The sequence below is a fragment of the Morchella importuna genome (genome assembly GCF_003444635.1).
Source record: "Morchella importuna strain M04M26 chromosome Unknown Morimp01GS003, whole genome shotgun sequence".
NCBI classification, from domain to species: Eukaryota; Fungi; Ascomycota; class Pezizomycetes; order Pezizales; family Morchellaceae; genus Morchella; species Morchella importuna.
This window is the reverse complement of record NW_025763400.1, coordinates 44,643-63,883: the sequence shown is the minus strand read 5'-3', so window position 1 is coordinate 63,883 and position 19,241 is coordinate 44,643. Positions and strand designations below refer to the sequence as shown.

Below are 19,241 nucleotides of genomic sequence, written 5' to 3'. Positions count from 1 at the left end.
TTGAAGACTTCACCCCGGATCGCAACGAGTTCATGACTCACCTTCAAGGACTATACTCAGGTATTCTCGCGCAAAAGATCCGCTTCGAAGCGCTAATGGGGACCGGACATGTAGTTGAGCCCAATGATATTATGAGGTACCAGAGTATATGTTTCATGCTTCTTGATATGGAGGCCTGTATTGAGGAAATGCCGGACCGCCTTGAGGGTTATGAGATGCAATTCGATGGTCTCTGGAGACAGCTGCATACAGCAGTTTTGGCGGAACAATGAGGAATTTGGGTTCGGCCTCGTGGTGGTCCGGTAGGTACATTTATTTAGAGACTTTTACTGGAGTTTGAGGTTAAATGTAGGTGCTAATATGTGATCATTCTTTTTGATATTTGCTAATCTTATAGTTCTTGATAAGTAATGCTATAATCCGATCAATATCAATATTAAGGCCTAAGCAGGAACAAATGATCCAATTTTCTATGAGGTCCATGAGCCAAGATCACATCAATTTTGAGTGGGCAGCATTTTTTTTGATAGATGAATCTGGGATAACTATATGTAGTGTGGAAAGATGGGCTATGGAAAAACCTATAATCATAAGCAGTCACTCGGTTACGGTGGTGGTTAGGGTTATTTATGGCCATCCGAGGTGCGTAGTAGCACTAGCGTCAGAGCACTAGCGTCAGAGCACCTCGCTCACTTTCCACACCCTCCACCCACACACATTCTCCTCTAGTGCTTCTCCAATCGGAGCTTGAACGGTCAAAAGGATCATATTGATGTAGCCGCACCTTCCTCATAGTTTAGTGATTGGAGCAAGAGGTTTCTAGTCACTCCTGAGTTGGAAATATTGATGTAATTAAAGCTACGAGCCATCGCGATCCAGTATCTTGAAAGTCAGGTCTAGCATACAAAGACCCAATAATTCTTCTAAGGCGTTTCATTTATGACCATTCCCGGCCCCCATCAAAATCCCGATAAACATATCTTTTTTAAACAGGCCTGGCATTTCTGGTTCCGAGGGTTCCCATTTACCGGAACAGTAGCCTCAGTTCCCATTTATAAAAGATACAAGAACAAAAACAAAAACTCCTTAAAACTTCATTAATAAGCCCGTTACTCTGCACAGTACATCTGGCCAGCCTATGTATGTTTTAAAAGAGTTTAGAAAACCGCAATCCTCGAAGGAAAGTTTACTATTCTGGTCCTATTCAGCTCATTCTAGCTTGTCGTTTTACATCATTTCCAAAGTTCGTTGTTTGTTTATTCGCATTTGTCCCTGCAGCATCACCAAGTGTAGGTCTAAGGTCGTTGCTACACATATTAGAAACCAAATAAAACTCCCAAGAGATACTGGGTCACTAACCCTGTATTTGTCACGTCTGCGGGCCTTTTTACTCCTGCTGAGGGGCCTGGCTGCCGAAAAGACCCTGACCCTCGAGCTTGTGGGGGCATTCCGATCTGTCTGTTCGTATTGAGACTCGGATTCTCAAAATTCGGACGAACATACGCTCCTCCTGCAGGTCCCTGTGGCCCCGTCAATCCCTTTCTAGCAATAGGCGATGACTTGGAATGGTCAATGCCAAGCGAACGAGGGATTGATGTTTGATGGTGGGGGTTGAACGCCAATGCTTGATCGGGAATCAGTTTATTTTCTCCACCAGCGTCTATGACAGCTCTTCCACTGAAGAATCCAACCGGTTGATTCTGGGGGGACGGATTCTTTGGGGTCTCTGGTCCACCATTTAACTGAGGAGCTGCGAGAGTTGGTACCGGTGGACTATGCTGTTGTGGCTGCTGTTGCTGTGGTGGTTGGGGTGGTTGGCCTCTCTGGTTAATGCCTTGCTGGATATTCTTAAAGTTTGAATTGTTGTTTGATTGTGGCTGCGCTCGTACTGGTGTTGGCGACACATTAAGACCACTTTGGGGAGTGGGCGCGCGAGGTACTTGAGGCGCATTGGATTGAGGCCGCTGCATGGGCTGGTGCTGGTTAGCTGGGGGATGCATTTGACGCTGTTGTTGGAATTGAGGTTGTCGAAGCGCTTGAGGTTGTTGTGGTTGGTTCGAAGTGCTATTACTTACCTGCTGGGCACGCTGCGGTTGTGGTGTTTGTATATTTTGGCGATTGGTTTGTGGGATTGTATTTCTATAATTGGTGGCAGATTTTTGGCCGTCAGTTATAGCGTTGATGGGGCTTTGATCCTTAATGCTGCCGCCGTCACTAAATCGTAATTAATAGAGTGAGACCAAAACGGTATTCGAAACCACTAACTCAGGGTCAAAGGCTACATCATCAGCCATGAAATCGTCAAGATCGCCGCCGCTCCCAAATATTCCCAATTCTTCAAATTCATCCCCTAAAATTTAAATATGATTGTTATAACCAACTATCACTTTCCATTATCGAATAAGGGTGCAAACCTCCATATTCATCATATGCTTCTGCTTCTGGTGATCCTAAATGGAATAAGCTAATATATCAGGTTTCGGAAATAAATTTACGGACCTTGTCTTTCCTCACTTGGGGGTGAGATCATTGGGTCGTTATTTGAATTTCCTAAATCCACTAGTGATTCTTTTTTGGCCTGAGGCATGAATTCACTGTGTCTATGTAATTTTCTCTCATCAAAGCGTGGCTAAACCCAGGATTAGTAGATTCAACAACTGATAAGCGTTTACAAGTCCGACATACGGCTGGTACTTTCATCCTGTTAACCTTCGCCAGATAATCCTTATCATGCAAGCAGTTTCCGAGAACATTCCCAAAACTGCGGAGTGTTCGTTTGAGAGCATCTGTGGCCCCCTCCTTTTTAGCCTTATCAAATATTTGTGCCTTTTTGCCATTTTCCATTTGACCGTATCCAATATCCTATTAAGTATTAGTTTAATCTCTTCGTGACCTATCTACAGCCGCTGTCTGGTCGAGTAGTATAGTAGTAGTACCTCATGGTAAGTCCCATCCTTCAATGTCACCCGTACGACAACAGATACTCCAACACTCCATTTCCCGTCCTTGCCTTCGTCCAGCTATGTAACAGATATTAGCAAATCTTCTCCTATCGTGTAAGAAATATCATAGGGAGGTGTACAAAGTCAACTTCAACACTTCTAACTGAAGAGGACCATCCGTTAAAGCCAAAGACTTGGTTTGCAAGACTGATACATTTATCTGCCTGGAGATAATAAAGTTTTCTCCCGCCTGGGCCTGGCCTTGAAGACACAAACTCTGGCCCAAGCTGCTGGTCAAGCTTCGCCTGAAGCGTAGCAATTTCCATAGCTGTATATGGTGATATTTTGGGCTCTTCAGAGGGAAGACCGAGATTTTTATGCTGTTCGCCTAGCTTCATCGTTGGTCGGTGGCGGGGAGGTTAAAAGTATGTATTTCGAAATCGAATGCCCTTATTTGATAGTTGGGATAGAAACTAGGTTTGATGCAGTGAAGGAACGGCGTGGGTTAATCTGGCGAGAACTCAAAGTTTTTAATTAAAACAAACTTGGGAATAAAGTCACTTAAAGCTACAGCTGGAGTGAATGGGGCGACGTGATGGAGAAACGCGCTCTACGCGCCAAGATGTCTTGGCTAATTTAGCGCGTTTTTGCAGCTATGACGCACACTGGAAATGATTGATAACCGTATGGTTACACAGGACTGCAGTTGCTGCATGTATTCTCTTGAGTGACTCTGGTTGTGCCAGTTGATTGATTGATAACGAGTACATATACTCTAGGAGAATTCTAGTATGTAAATACAAAAAGAAAAATGTCCAATCGTACAAGTAGAGTGCATCTTTACGGAAAACTAAAGACTGTAACTGTACCGCTCTTAACTCATCACATCCATAGTCTTTTAGCTCATGGGTAATCATTCAGACTCAGAACGCTGACGCTTTACTCGGGTTGGACTCATTCCCATTTTTTCCCAAGTCCCGTTCAATTTTGGGCAGACTCTCGTATTTGTACCTATAAGAGTGTGTAAGCCAAAAATACATCTGAGAATTAAGGATAAAAATCTTTACGTATATGCCCTGCTTGCCCGCAATTAGCGCATTTTCTGTTGGTTGTTGCCTTTCCTGAGGTTGATTTCGGTGTTCCATCCCCAGATTCCTGGCGGGATTTAGGAGTCGCGCTACGCCCCCCGCGCAGGGCCTGACGCTCTCGAAGTTCACGGCGCTCTTTATTTAACTGGAGGCGAGCTAGTTCTTCACGCAATCTACAACGATTGTTTGTGAGTACGTTCTAGAGTAAAGGAATATGTATAAATTTGGGACAAACCTTCTTTTGTTGATCTCATCGTGTTCCTTGATGCCAGTGCGGACGATTTCTGCAATACTGCATATTGTTAGTAAGCCTGGTATCTTTGATTTTTTGGTTCTGCGTACTTCGTTTTCTCTGCATCAAGCTCTCTCCGTCTTCGAACGTATTGTTTGATAACCTGAGGGTCCGTGATGGTCACTACGGTAGCTTCCTTTTCACCCTTTTTGTTAATGGCAATTCTCTTAATCCTCAAAATCTTGTTGCCCTGGTTGATAGTGCTGGCTCTAGTAAACTGGCTAGCAGTTTCATCTCCTGCAAATATTTTACCTTCGTCAGGCGTAGGCATGTCATACTCGTCGTCTCTTTGTGCATCTTCACTCTCCAATTCTGGTGGTTCAGTGCAGCTGAGACTACGCTTTTGGGCTTGCCAAATTCGATGTATGGCGTCTGCGTACTCTCTCTCCTGGCGGGCCACATTGTACTTATGACCTCCCAACTCTTTAAGACGCTGGTCCATGTTCTCCTCGATACTTTTCCCAACTGCTTTAAAACCACCTTTCATGCTTGTCTTAACAAAACTAAATGCTTCACCACGACCTGTCGGATCACCTTCCCCGTAAAGCTCCAACATGGCTTTTCCTTGAGTCGCTTCGAGAAAGTTTTTTGATAGATCCCATGGCTCCAGTTGTTGTTTGGCTCTCCCGTCTTCCACAACTTCATCGTCGAAGATTTTTGAGTATCCCGTATCTGCTATATTTCTCATCCCAACTTGCATCGCCTCCAATAAGCATAAATCTTCTGGTTTGATCAAGCTCCTAATTGATTCCTCGGTTGGAAAGTGTTCATCAGGCTTCATAGCCCAAAAACCTCCACCAATCCGTTCCAATACATCCTTCAACTTTTGACGGTTCTGCATTTCGTTGCCTTCAGGATAATGCTTGGCAAGGTCCTTTGGGCCCATATATTTAGAGTCTTTGCGCTTGTGCTTTAGGATGCGATAGCATATCATCCGAAGCCTATTCTTTATGGTTGTGGTGACTTTCCTGGAATGAGGGCTTGGGATTTCCGTGACAGGTAGGAGCTGGCCAACAGCAAAAATACGTGGAATAGTCCTCAGAAAATGATGGACTCGGTTTTCGCTTGTATTTCTGACAACCAAAAAATCTGTCGGTTTCACGGATTGTTGGAAGATAGGTGCACGGAACATTCCGTTATAAAGTGTAGGAACCACCTCCCCTGGATCTACAGTGCCAAAGTTCCAAAATGGCGATTTATCTTCAGAAAGTAAGACTTGAGTTTCTCCAATGTCACGCTTGGGGCGTGCAGCATCTTGAGTACTAACTCGGCGGTAGTAATTTATAATCCTACTACCCATGCCGAAGTTTGATAGAACAGTGGGGTGCTCCTCTGAATATTCCAACAAGACAAAGGGAAGATCGTCTTGAAGAGAAATATCCTTGGCAGTTGAGAGGGAAACCGTTGCTGGAAGCCTATGATAAGTCTTCCGTTTACGGTGTTCAAGCCGCTCAAACCGATACTCTTGGTTGATGTCAAAAGCAAACGTAGGACGATGATATGACCTTTGCTCCGCTAATGAAAGTTTCTCTTTGTACTAAATTTTATGTTCAGTGGTAGAAATAATTGAGATAGGAAGATATAACTCACAAATGGGGTCTGAAACTTCAAGGCTGGCAGACTATGTTCAATCTCCAGCTGCCCTAAAGTACTTCGAACCCGTCTCTGGGTAATTTTGTTCAGTAGATCGTAGGCTTCGTCGTTACTGATGTTGTATCTTTGTGTGAAATCTTTTTTGACACGACGCCTAAATTCACCCCCAATACGACGAGCATGAGAAGTGTCATTAGGTTGGTGAATATCAATTAAAAGGCGAGGGTCATTGAGATCAAGAGTAACTTTGGCACAAATTGAGGTAAGATTCCCCTCAAAAATGGCCTTCTCGTCGAGCCATGAGTCCGGGAGATTATCGATAAAATTATTTTTTAAACTTTTCATCAAGCGCTGCAAAAATTGGCATCTTAGTTGAGGCAGCTTATTATAAGTGGCTTTACCAATTGACAAACCTTAGGCTGATGAGAGTCACAATTTCCGGATTCGTTATCTTCCACTTCATCATTGCTGGGCCTCTTCAAATTTGGAGGCGGCGGGGGCGTGGTCATCATGGTATCCAATTTGCTTTCCCAGTCATCGCAGGCAAGTATAAGATCCCTATCAAATACTGGATTCTGCGGTCCATCCTCTGTGTTTTCTCCCTCTACATCCGCCACTTCAGGTTCTTGATGGATAGTGACAATTCTTTTACTCCCTCTCAACCCAGAGTCCACCAGAGCTATCGATTTTATAAAATGTGCCTGCCCATCTGGAGCCATCTCTAAATTTACCTTTGTTGGCACGCATACCTTTGGCGGATTGAAAGAGGGGACCGACAAAGTAGTATATTTGGGCCTGAATAGTGAGTTAAAAGACAGAATTTTATGAGGCTCAAAGTCCGGGAAGTATTGTTTAACAAGGTCCTTTTGACGGGGCTGGATTGATATTTCCATTTCGGAACCCTCGCCTGAAGAATTACCGTCAGAAAAAAATCCAAGCATTTCTTCATCCATATCTGCGTCTGCCATGATGAAATCTTCGCGATCATGAAGCCCATCCGCGGGTGGATTGATGTCAAGAGTCTCAGTATTGGATAGTACTGATTCATCTACAGGATCTGAATCTCCGAATAGGTCGTCGAAGTCAATCTCCGCTTGACAATCTTCAACGCCTTCCTTGTCTTCGCCCACCATATCCTTCTCGTCCACAAAGCCCTCCTCTACCATGCCGAACAAATCATTGTCACTTGACGGGGTAGAGTCCAAAGTAGTATTAAATGCGTTTGAAGGTTCTTCTTCTGGAAGGAGGTCATCGTCTGATATGTCTTCGTAGTCTACAGCGTCGTCCACCTTGCCGACAGTGTCGCCGAAACTGAAATCTTCTGGGACCTCGCCTTCTCCATTCAGGAGCTTGTTGATTAGAGCATCGTCCTCGCCGTCATCAGGCTCAATTGAGCCCGAGTTTTTGTGTGACATGTTCTTGGTGGTTATTTTGGCCCTTTTTGGTTGAGAGTTGCCGTTTCTTTTTTTTTTTTTTTTGGGGGGTGGGGGGATTGGTTTTATAGTTTGACAAGCTGCCTTGTTCGGTGCCAAGAGCCACGCTAAGGAAAGCTAAGGTCGGGTCACAGAAGAACAATTGCAATTCGCAAGACGACACCGCTCCTTGATTAAACGCTTCTAGAGCTATCCGGGAGGCCCAAACTTAAAAGTCTTCCAATATGCCTAAGGTAAGAGCATGTGGCAACAAAGATCTCAGATTTGGTCTAAACCTAAATAAACAAGTTCATAGTCTGTCACTCGATTTAGCTAAATAAAGGTGGGTACATGCACTATCGATGGCCAATCGCTATATCAAATCTGCAATTGAAGAAGTTTAAGGTATTTATTTTCCAATGGAAGTATTTCAGCAAGAAATTACCGTATCCTAAGCAAAAGCCTCTACTCTTCTTTGCAACACAGTTCTCGCATCATTGGCCGATAGATTCGCCAACCCTAACCTCCCTAAGGTATCTCTGGCTTTGTCATTGCCTTCGAAAACGGACCTGGCTACCTCCTTGAGCCCAAGGCTTCCTTCAGCCGGAGAAGTTGAAAGTGTGAGTAAAACACAGGAATCTTTCAACTTCCTCATTGATGCCGTCGGCTCCTCTACATATCTCGAGCAAGTTTTCCATATTTCGTTAATGTCGCTGGAGAACTGGCTTCCCCCCGCAGAAGAGAATTGATTTCTCGTGATAACATAGTCCCACATCCAGTCCTGAATTCCAGCACCGAGCTTGCGAAAAACTCTCCTGAAGACTGCAGCAGCAACGGTTTTTGAAAGGAAGTCAAGGAAGGAGTTGAGTGTTGCTACGGCAGGAACGATTTCAGGGGAAATTGTAGAGTCGCCCCGATCCATATCAATAGATGACCAAAGTGTTCTATATCAGAAGGATGAGCAAATATCGTGTAGAAATATGAGACAGGGAGCGTGAACTAACATTCTTGAATAAGATTTCAATTCTTCTTTAATACTTCCCAACAATAATTCCACAATCATCTCTTCTGCTCTAGTCCTAAGGCTCTTGTATGCTTCGGCAATATTATCAAATAACGCACCATCGTCATCTCCAGAAACGACTGCATTACTAGTAACGTTTGCAACCTCTTCTACATTCATAGTACCTGTCAAAGATTTATTCGAATTGCTTTGTTGCGATTTCTGGGCGCGGGTCTGCAACTCCTCCCAGAGTTCCAGGAAAAACTAAAAGAATATTAGCTGTTAATTCTATGAGGTAATGCAGAGATATTCGAGCATACAGGGTCCTCATCCCAATCTCGTGTACAATCCTCAAGGAATGTGGCACTCCCGTAAACTTTGCATAACCTTTCCAGACCACCAAGGCCGGAGAGGGATTGCACCTCCTCTTTACTTGTTCCTTGAACAGCCCTTGCGATTGATGACGAAAGTATACTAAAGGCATCGATACTTGACTGGAGACGGTTGAGATATTGGTCTAGGATAGATATTTGGATATTCATTAAGAAACTAAGACGCTGGCTGAAAGATGTCAAAGGGCGGTATCGATCTGAGTATGATGCATTAGATTATACGCGATATATATAAGATCAGGTATCGATGAAATCAAATACCTGTGATTGTCTCTAAAAGATCTTTCAATCGGAGTGCGGATTTTGTTGGTTTTGCGTCATTCGGGCCTGCACTATCGTAATCAATAACCCATGCATCCTCGGCATTGAGGATATTATGATATCTCGATAAAGCAACTATACACTGAGTAAGCACATTACACCAATCCATCCCTAGGACATTATTAGAACTTACACTCTTTCTCCACTTTTATCCACCCAGCAAACCCATTCTCTACCGTCAGTACCTCGTGTGTCACGCCTTTCCATCCATTTTCTCCATAAGGCACGTACGAGAATTCGTCCCTAAGTACGGCATCGAATTTAATCATTTCATGGATAAAATGACTCAAGAGCTGTGCTTGGTCCAGAATTTGAGGAAGTAGATTGTGAATTTTGCGTCGAAGTACTGGTAGGAGCGCGGTAATGAATTCATTTACAGCGTCGCGAGAGGAAACGTGTGGGTTTTCAGAAGACGACAAAATCGGTTGTATGGATGAGCAAAGAAACGGATTATAAGTTGTAATTAGGGTAATCAATTGCGAAAGGAACCATTCCGGCTATAAATGAATCCTCAATGTTTGCTAAAATTCCAAGAGATATTGGCTGAAGGAGATAAAACTAACCTTATCCACACGGTTTGTTTGTTTGTCTCCCTCAAAGTGATATCTAAACCTAAGCTCCAATGGTTTCACCAGAACTTCAAGAGGTAGCAATGGCTTATCTTTCAATCCCGATTTAATCTCACTGTAAACCGGTTAGTTTAGGCAGATGTTATAGAGCAGGTTAGTAACGTACGGTTCCTGTAAAACCAACAGCTTGTCAAAGCCCTTTTGAAACTCCGGGAATTTATTTAGGTCTACTTTCGGTGCTGGCCAGCCCATTTTCCCGAGTACGTTTTGAAACTCCCCAGCAAGCTTGTCCTTCATCTCATCCCAAAGAGTGCTGGTGGTTTTTTCAACAAAATCAACTAAGTGAACTGCGGCGCTCTCTGATGCCTCATGACGAATCTTTAGTGATTTTGCTAAATGCTGCAACTTATTGTACGGGACCAGAGCAGATTTAGGGTCTTTTTGAATAAGCTTTCGCGCCTCCTCGGATAGTTTATTAACCTCAATGATCAATGCAATATATCCCTTTGCGACATCTAATCTTCGGAGTTTCTCCATGCTAGTTTCAAATTCGCGTGCGGCATCCTGTGCAGTTTCTGATGAAGTAGTGGCTCTTAAACGGCGGTCAATGTCTTCCTGCTCTTGTCGGAATAGCTGCGCCTGTATCAGGACGTTTTGTGAATGTTCTTTAGCAGCATTCCGGGCTTTGTCAGCTCTTGTTTCTGCTTCTTGAAGCTGTGCAAATTCTTTATTAGTCGAGTAATGGCCTTTGATCGCGATGGCGTACCTGATCACGGAGCTGCGACTGCTGTGTCTGAACTATTGTGAGCAGGGCGTCGAGGTTTTCCAAATCGCTCAATGTCTGAAATTTATCATTTAGATAGTCCTCAACAGGACTATCCTTTCCCCGGGAATCCACTGGTGTTCCGTCGAGATTGCCGGACATTTTTGCTATGTTTGCAGGCTTGAAGTGTTGTAGCTGTTGTCGGTGTCCTTAAGTTTATATGCAGCAGATTATTAGTCATACTTGAGTCATCATGCTTCACAGCTGTGTAACTAATTCTTGGAGTAGGGCATACACTTTAAGTACCTACATGTATATATATTGAATATTATCAAGATCTAAGAGGCTTCAATGATAATCTCAGGGCATGAGCAAATGAGGTGAGGCTGGTCTGAGTGTTGTATGTACCACATGCATACAAGTACCTACATGGTATCGTATGTATCACTTCGCGATCGGGGGTCTTAGTCTTTGTTTGCGAAGTACCTACAATTCCATGTTATCTGACAACAAGTGTTGAGATACAAACCTATTATGTAGCAGCTCCGGTAAACTAAGTCCATTCTTATCCTGTCTATATATATACTGTAAGTAAACAGTTTAACAAAGTACTCTACAGTACATTGGCATACTCTAGCTGAGCTTGAACTACGAGGCATTGATGTCAGTACATGTATTCAACGCATATCCTTCGGAGTGATAGGTGAAATGACCCACAGAACTGCCGACATCACCATATTCGGCACCTCATTGACTTAGATTGCACTTTATAGAGTCTAGATCTGACTTGATACTTTCTAGCATATTAGAAATTAGAAGTGCTTATGTAATGATAGGAGGACATTCGGGGCCTGGCCAGCTCACTGGCTGCTCTAGCTCAGAGAGGTTACATGTAGACGCAATCCTGGGGGTATGGTTAAACTGAGGGCATGGAGAATTCCTGAATGCTCTATTTTTTTACAAGAATATGGAAAACCGTTTTTAATTGTCAGGAACCACCAAAAGTGCCGTTTTACTGGAAGCCCTTTTCGATTTTGTGAGGAGTTGGTTATGGCGCCAGGCCCGGGTCGCAGGTGCCAAGGCAGGATGGCCAAGTTGTTCGTACCCCCACTTTAACCATACCGATTGCGTCTAGAACTTATCCTAGATTGGTAAGTGTCTGAGATTAGATAAGATATTTCTCACGTAACCTACATGTCCTGGTCCTGGACAACCTCCCCGGCGTTGTCAACAACGACGGACTACTCGCGATAATGGTTCCCACCTCTGGCACTGTCGATACAAGTCACATCAAAGCTGCAGCTCAGAAGGATCTTTTAGACCTTCTTTTGGGCGTAAGTTAATGACTTGTCTCTCGCCTCCCGCCGCTAACAGTCGCCCTAGGTGCGTGGGAAAAAGGTTCTGGTTCTCGACAAGTCGCTCAGCGGCCCTCTTGGTCTCTTTCTAAAGTTTTCGGCCCTTCAAGTGCGCTTAATCAATCTTTTTTATAGCCTGTAGAAGGTATTTATGATAGTAATGGAATATCGTTTTAGGAACATGGCGTCGACAAAATATTCTGGATTGATGACGGCGTGATCGAAGCTACACAAAAGAACATAGTGTTTCTAGTACGGTGCACAGTTAAGAATGCATATGCGATAGCAGGTGTGTAGGCTTCTTACCAATTTCATTACGGAGTCCCATAGACTTTTTCCACGGGCCAAAAGTAGGCTGTGCGGGGCTTTATGTCTACTCCACACAGTCAGTCTTGCGCCCAATATAGACATAACTCCAGCTTTCTCAATAGCATAAAATGTTGCAGTTGGGAAATTTCATTACCATCAGTAGCAGAAGGCTAGATAAGCTGACATTTCTACTTCATAGCTCACGTCAAAAAAAATGCCAAAATCCCTGGTCAAGAATTCGAGTATAATGTCCTATTCGTTCCCCGACGGACACTTGTATGCGAAAAGATTCTTGAGGATGAGGGTGTGCTAGGCGATGTAACACTTGGCGAATTCCCTCTTCATTTCCTCGCATTGGAGCCCGATCTCCTTTCATTGGAGCTTGAGGATTCTTTTGAAGAGCTGTACCTTGTATGTTCTCATAATTCCGTGCCATCGCAAGTGGTGCAATGCTTTCCCTATCAGCTATTCTTACGATTTTATAGCGCAAGGATTATACGTCTATATTTTACTCAGCCCGTGCACTGATGGGCATTCAACGTCGGTACGGACTATTCCCACGCATAATAGGGAAAGGTGACTGCGCAAAACGCCTGGCAGATGCCTTAATTCGTATGCGAGGCGAAGAGGATGCGTCCGATACCAATCTTTTTGCCCTAACCCCAAGCAGCATACTTGGAGAATTGATAGTGGTGGACAGGGAATCAGACATGGTGACCCCGCTATTAACACAGCTCACTTATGAAGGGTTAATTGACGAGACAATCGGGATCCACAATTGTAAACTGGCCCCCTCGTCCTTGAAAGACAAGGTTAATTATTAACGGAATAAACAGCAAAGATAGAGTTGGATGCCGCCCTTGTAGGCCCTCCGCAGCAGCAGCAAGGTGCTGCCACATCTTCATCATCGTCATCTGCTGCAGCTCCTGCATCGTCTTCCAAACAGAAGAGACCAGTTCTTTTAAGCTCGGAGGATAAACTGTTTGAGAATTTACGGGACACTAATTTTGCAATTGTGGGGAATTTGCTTAATAAGGTAGCTAGAAGGCTCAACGACGACTATGAGGGTCGTCATCAAGCAAAAACAGTCTCAGAGATTCGTGATTTTGTGAGCAAACTTGGTGGCCTACAACAAGAGCACCAATCACTAAGGCTGCATACGGGTCTAGCCGAGGAAATAATGAAACATACTCGCTCCGACATCTTTAATAAGATTCTCGAAGTTCAGCAAAGTAAGCTCTCTCGATTATTTATGTCTCTGATCCAACCAGTTCTAGGACATTGGGGGTGATTACATTAAAGATGCTTTATAATAAAGCTCTAACCTTAATTGATTATAGATCTTGCAGCGGGCGTCGATCCGTCCAGTCAACATGACGCTATAGAAGAATTAATTTCACGGAATGCCCCAGTAGAAGCCATTTTGCGCCTTCTGTGTATCGAATCCCTTATTAGTCAAGGGCTGAAGCCAAAGGATCTTGAAAATTTCAAAAGAGAGATTCTTCATGCCTACGGATATAACCATGTATTGACTCTTGATGCACTCGAGAAGCTCCAACTTCTCCAGTCTCGTACAACACTTGCCGCATCAGGCGTTGTAAGAACGAACTACACAAACCTTCGAAAGACGTTGAAGTTGATTGTGGACGAAGTGAACGAGCATAACCCCGACGACATATCATACGTCTACTCTGGTTATGCACCATTGAGCATCCGATTAATCCAATGTATCATCCAAAAGCCGCTCATGACCGCCACTGCAAAAGGGGCAAATGCGGGTGTAAATACTGGCGCGGCAGGTTGGAAAGGGTTCGAAGATGTTCTCAAGAGCATAAAGGGAAAAACATTTGACGAGTTTCAGAGAGGAGAAGATAAAGCTGTTAGGGCGAGGAATATATTAAACGGACAGGCCGAGAAGAAGGTTACCGTCGTCTTCTTCGTTGGAGGCTGCACTTTTACGGAGATTGCAGCGTTGAGATTTATTGCCAAGCGTGAAGAAGGTGCGTTTCTCACTTACGCTACATACCCAAACTTTGTATTTATGCTGACTATTTATATAGCTCGACGACAAATCCTCATCGGCACAACTGCTATTATTAATGGTAATAAGATGATGCGGGCGGCAATCGCATAATTGGGGGAATTCATAGTTTCATTTTCTACTTTGTTTTTAGCAGCGTTTCTTTTGAGTCTCACCATTTTATGAACTTTATGAAGCATCAGCGTTTTTTTATAGGGCAATAATCGGAAGAATCTATCGATTCATACTAGAACTGAACGAATCCCCCAATTTTCCCTAAAGCATGTAGACTTTTCAGTGAACCAAGCCGGAGTTTTAAATCCGGCCCGGACTATTTGATCTCCCGTAAGATCATGTAGGTTCGGGGGTACTACTTGTGGTATCATGGCGTATCACTCGATTTCCCAGGGTAATAAATGACAGAACGACCTGAGATACAGTCGTATGTGCAAATACCGCATATCAGTAGAAGTTCAACCCAGAATAGGCGCCATTGTATTTCAGGCCGCTCAAATCAGATATCTCACACTCTTTGCAAGGATGAGCGTGGTTTGTGTTAGTCCCAGTGTGGTCCATGGTGCACTCTGCAAATCTAAACACTATAATCTTCCTCCTTATAGTCAGGAAGAATTATCATTAGTTAATCCTCTTCTACCATGACTACTATGTTAGATGGGCAAAGAGCTACTCCCAAGTTCAGAAGGGATGCGACATATGAAAGCCCAAATCACACCACCCCTCGATAATCGTGCCAGGACAATACACAACATCTACCGCCGTAGCCTAGTTACTATGGTATCGCCCAGAGGGGCTGAGGTTGTTGGTTCGAACCACCTACCTCCTAGACTTAGTGGAAACACTATGTGACTGGGTCGGAAAGAGCAGTGCGCGATGCCTCTCTTTTGTTCTTTGTGGTTAAAACCTTTGGGGGGTTCCTTTTTTTTTTAACTCCATTTTTCTTCTTATAACCTTATCTTGTATATTAGTAGTCTATAGCGGATACAAGCACATGCGTCCCAGCCGATCTGTGTTGATACTACGTTGCTTTCGATTTCCATTTCGATACCCTCTTTAATTTAGGTCGAGTGATAATCCGTGAACGCACATCAGCTATCCAATGGTAGGCCAGTGATTCCGCCGCAAATCAAGCTGACCATGCAACTATAATAACATTCTCAAATTCATCATTCTCTCTTACTAACCAGAGAATTTATTAAAGTTATTATAATTAGGATATCTATGTATAATGGATTAAACAACAGTGTGTGATATCAGTCTATCATTGGTCTTGACAGCTCTTGCGTCAACCATCCGATTCCGATGTCAAGCCATGGCCAGGTCAACTAGACCTCCTTCGCCCTCCTTACTCCTCATTCTCGACCTGTTTTAAAATCAGCGCGCCCTCCCAACTCTTCATCACCTCATATATCTCCCGCAAAGTCGGCCTATCCGCCTTTGTCTGCAGCGCCTTCCCCACAATCTTCAGCACCGCCACGGGCACACTCTGCCTCGCCTTCTTCCACAACATATTCCCCACGGGGAACCAATAATTCCCCATACCTGACAGGCATGGCACATCCTCAAAGATGCACCACAGGCAGCAGCCCAGCATCCAGGTCATTGCCGCACCACACTCCGCGTCCGAAGCGTCGCCCCAGAACGGGATCTTCTTGTGGCCTGGCGGCCCTGTGTACTGGGCACCTGAGTTGGGTTTTGACGGGCTGATTATGCTTGTCTGCGAGAGCTTGTAGTCGAGCACCTTTTCGTGAGCGGCTTGCCTCTCTTGCCCTGTCATGTCTTTGGGGACAGAGCACGGGTGCGGGCTACACACTTTGCACTTCTCGCCCAGCCCTGGGGTTGTCCCAGTGTCGCTCGAACCGCTCATGAAGCGTGAAATCCGCCCTTTGGCCCGGACAGCCGTCATGACCTCGATGGGCGTGTATTGGACCCATGTTCCTGCCGACTCAAAGTCAATCAGTCTCAGATTCCCCGCGGCGTCCAGAACAATGTTGTCCATTTTGAGGGCACTGTATCTGCCACATTTACCGTCGCTGCCACCGCTATACTCATATATATGCAGCAGGGCAGACGTTAGCTGCAGCGCCCACCTAGCTTTCTGCTTCAGCGTGATCTCATAATTATTGACATAATTCTTCAGGCTGCCCCCTGAGTAATACGGCGTTAGAAAGCCAACTACAGGCTCTGTTGGCTCGAGGCAGTACAATGACGCCGGATCCAGCGGATGCTGGATTGAGTGTGCTGTCTGCTTAGTGATGAGGTAACAGGGGCGCTCAAGGATATTTGGGTGCGGCGGCATACTAAGCAGTGTATGCAGCTCCTGATACAAAACCTGCGGGGACTGGTTCGTCTTAAATGCATACAACGTATTATCGTCACGCCCACTTATCGACACCAGAACCACGGTATCGTGAAGCCACGCCCTGAGCTGGAGCTTCGTCAACGGTATCACAGCCGGCATGCCAATCCCCGTCTCGAGCTCCTTCCTACAGTCCTCCCTGCCAAACCCCCACAGGTTCCTTAACACTATCACAGAGCGGGTGCCGTCCTCGAATTTGGACCCCCAGTATATATCCGACTCAACGCCCTTACCAATCCCCCCCGCCCCCTTCTCCCACGACCACCGGACGCTGATGTGGGAGTCGTTGAAGGGGATGGTTTTGTATTCCTGTTCAAACGGGTAGCCCTTGTCCTGTGAGATATTGGTGAGCAGCTTGAGAAGCCGTTGGTAGTATCTGGATTTTGTGTGCAGCGAGTTGCGGATGAAGCCGTTGGGAATGGCGTCGATTCCAATGTGGACGAGGATGTCGCCTTGGACGAAGATGGTCACGAAGAGCGGGTATGAGATGAAGTGGGGCTGGGCGTAGATGTTGGGCCCGTTGCGGCCGTAGATGGTCCATTGGCCGTTTGTGGGGTATTCGACCTCCATGGGAGGGAGATTGGTGGGGATTATGGTGCCCATGGTTTCATGAGATACTAGCTATGTAGGTTCTGATTTTGGATCGAGGAGGTCGTACAGGCGGTGGTATGAATTTGAAAGAAAAAGCTTAAAGGGTGCTGAGGAAGTGTAAGTAGGAATTAGTTGTGGGATGTGGCTAAGAATTGAATTCTGGTAGTGTGATTTTGAAGTAAGTAATTGTATGGGCGGGCATATATCTGAAGGAGGTTGAAACAAATTGCTCATGAAACATGAGATGCATTAAACCAATGTGCAAATATTGGAAATATCAGTTAACCAGGGCGGTGGGTAGCACGTGCAACTTATATACGTGTTTATCAATAGCAAACAGCCAATGACAGATATTATAACGCTTAATACCAGTGGAGTTGGTGGTAATGGAATGGTGGCATGTAGGTGCACCCACCTGGTTTCCGATACATGTACTACAGTGTTCAACAGCAGGCTGATAAACAAAATAATACAAAGTAAACACCCACCATGATTCCAATGGCCTCAGCTGACTATCAGCTGTTTACTGATTGATATCAACATTGCTGTCAGAAAGCTCTGGAACGACGTAGTGGAGTATTGCAACGTTTAGTACACATATTCACGCATCTGATGAGTGGACCCGGGAAGGCAAAACAAAGAGGGTGGTGAAAAACGCTAATGCACAGAGTTTGCATCCAGCTTTCTTTCTATTCTTCGGCTGATCACCAGCTACCTACCAATTGTTGTTTCAATGAAAGTAGTATTTACTGTATGCAACATGAGCCGCTCCACGAAAGACAGATATTCCCCACCGTTCTCTAAGCATTTCCCAATCTCAGCACAACCTCGGCCATTTCGTCGTCCGTGTAGATTCTGAAACCCTTCTCCTTGGTGACGGAGGCCAGCTGGACATTCTTGGAGTCGAGCTTCTCCTCCATTACCTGCTTCAGGGTCTTGAGAACCATTGTCTCGGCTTCCTCAAGTGTCAATGACTACAAACGCTTGTCAGCTAACACAATTTCGACAAGCTTGGCAAAGTTTAATGATTACCTTGTGGTATTCGTTCTGAAGCTCAGCTTGGGCACCCTCGCTACCCGATCCAATGGCCTTTGCGTCATACCTATAAAAGGTACCTGACGGCTCGGCGTGATACCTTATCTCCCCCATACCCCATTAGTCCTACCCCACAACCTCACAAAATCCAAACAAGCGAAACTTACAGCTGTGGGCCATCTTCATCGTATCCCGCGATCAACAACGCAACACCGAAGGGTCTTGACATGATACTCTCCTCGCCGTCCGCGCCCTCTCCAAACCTGAGCGCCAGGTCACAGATGGCCTGCGTACAGCTCTCGACACGTAGGGGCTCGTTGTAGTGGAAAAAGTGGTTCTGTGACTCGACACGGGCATGCTCGATCATGGATCGGGCGTCGGCTTGTAGCCCGGACATGGCGCAGCCGATGTGTCGGTCGATCTCGACAATCTTCTCGACGGACGAGGCCTCGAGCAGCGGCGATGTTACTCGCTTCTCTACACCGATTATTACACCATACCCAGTGGCTACCTATGATTCCGGGGGCGCTGGTGGTTAGTATAGGTGTAGTTACAGGTAGTGATTGGGGGGGGGGGGGGTTATGTACCCCGATAGCGGTAGAGCCAAGCTTGATTGCTTCAAGGGAGTATTCGACCTGGAAAAGACGTCCTTCTGGGGAGAAGGTGCTGTGTATCCGTTAGTTAAATTGCAGTGTAAGATGGAGATATGCTCGGTTGATTACGAACTTGATACCGCGATCTAGTAGTGATGGTTAGTTAGCATCGTTTCATTGCCGGACATGATTCAAGCAGAGCACTGGGGTGGGTGAAACAAACCGTATTCTGACCGTGCAATAAACATTTTGGCAGTATTGATGCAGATGGAGATGGATAGGGTGGGGCGTCGATGGGGGGGAGAATATCAAATGGAGGGGGTGAAGAGCTGTTGGTGGAGCTGTTTGTGGTTCACGAGTAAGGGCGACGCGGGCATCAACGAGGCGGGCTGCCCAGACAAGTCAATAGGAGGGGCAGAATTGCCTAATTTGGTGAGGATTATCCGCAACAGGTTGTAAATCTTGGCATTAACATTATCTGTGCTGAGTCATCAAGATAGGTATCTGAATTGACCCCTCCATTTGCTGTGGGGCCTGTTCAGAACTCTTCTCTGTATATTACCTAGCGGGAATCAATACAAGTAAA

General features: G+C 45.2%; 6 protein-coding genes across 6 annotated transcripts; 1 reads left to right on the top strand and 5 right to left on the bottom strand.

Moving 5' to 3' along the window:
* Positions 1 to 1,204: 1,204 nt before the first annotated feature.
* Positions 1,205 to 3,340, bottom strand: LAJ45_01542 (uncharacterized protein; the record flags this gene model as incomplete). The annotated part of the gene is made up of 8 exons (XM_046111135.1): positions 1,205 to 1,295; positions 1,360 to 2,202; positions 2,266 to 2,350; positions 2,415 to 2,450; positions 2,500 to 2,629; positions 2,686 to 2,862; positions 2,937 to 3,020; positions 3,083 to 3,340. 8 exons carry the CDS (start codon positions 3,338 to 3,340, stop codon positions 1,205 to 1,207), a joined length of 1,704 nt encoding a protein of 567 aa, XP_045975079.1.
* Positions 3,341 to 3,855: 515 nt separating this feature from the next.
* On the bottom strand, positions 3,856 to 7,330 carry LAJ45_01541 (uncharacterized protein; the record flags this gene model as incomplete). The annotated part of the gene is made up of 6 exons (XM_046111134.1): positions 3,856 to 3,953; positions 4,010 to 4,203; positions 4,266 to 4,322; positions 4,373 to 5,859; positions 5,913 to 6,266; positions 6,329 to 7,330. 6 exons carry the CDS (start codon positions 7,328 to 7,330, stop codon positions 3,856 to 3,858), a joined length of 3,192 nt encoding a protein of 1,063 aa, XP_045975078.1.
* A 448-nt stretch (positions 7,331 to 7,778) lies between these two features.
* Positions 7,779 to 10,537, bottom strand: LAJ45_01540 (uncharacterized protein; the record flags this gene model as incomplete). The annotated part of the gene is made up of 8 exons (XM_046111133.1): positions 7,779 to 8,271; positions 8,332 to 8,594; positions 8,651 to 8,919; positions 8,984 to 9,118; positions 9,177 to 9,540; positions 9,607 to 9,727; positions 9,779 to 10,326; positions 10,379 to 10,537. 8 exons carry the CDS (start codon positions 10,535 to 10,537, stop codon positions 7,779 to 7,781), a joined length of 2,352 nt encoding a protein of 783 aa, XP_045975077.1.
* A 1,091-nt stretch (positions 10,538 to 11,628) lies between these two features.
* LAJ45_01539 (uncharacterized protein) lies at positions 11,629 to 14,173 on the top strand (the record flags this gene model as incomplete). Its single annotated transcript, XM_046111132.1, has 8 exons — positions 11,629 to 11,709; positions 11,759 to 11,839; positions 11,908 to 12,019; positions 12,239 to 12,450; positions 12,525 to 12,819; positions 12,876 to 13,271; positions 13,380 to 14,039; positions 14,100 to 14,173. 8 exons carry the CDS (start codon positions 11,629 to 11,631, stop codon positions 14,171 to 14,173), a joined length of 1,911 nt encoding a protein of 636 aa, XP_045975076.1.
* Positions 14,174 to 15,422: 1,249 nt separating this feature from the next.
* LAJ45_01538 (uncharacterized protein) lies at positions 15,423 to 17,039 on the bottom strand (the record flags this gene model as incomplete). Its single annotated transcript, XM_046111131.1, has 1 exon — positions 15,423 to 17,039. The coding sequence occupies one exon, from the start codon at positions 17,037 to 17,039 to the stop codon at positions 15,423 to 15,425; it is 1,617 nt and encodes a 538-aa protein (XP_045975075.1).
* Positions 17,040 to 17,827: 788 nt separating this feature from the next.
* On the bottom strand, positions 17,828 to 18,903 carry LAJ45_01537 (uncharacterized protein; the record flags this gene model as incomplete). Its single annotated transcript, XM_046111130.1, has 6 exons — positions 17,828 to 18,001; positions 18,060 to 18,162; positions 18,230 to 18,573; positions 18,650 to 18,728; positions 18,789 to 18,801; positions 18,879 to 18,903. The coding sequence occupies 6 exons, from the start codon at positions 18,901 to 18,903 to the stop codon at positions 17,828 to 17,830; spliced, it is 738 nt and encodes a 245-aa protein (XP_045975074.1).
* Between the last annotated feature and the right edge of the window lie 338 nt (positions 18,904 to 19,241).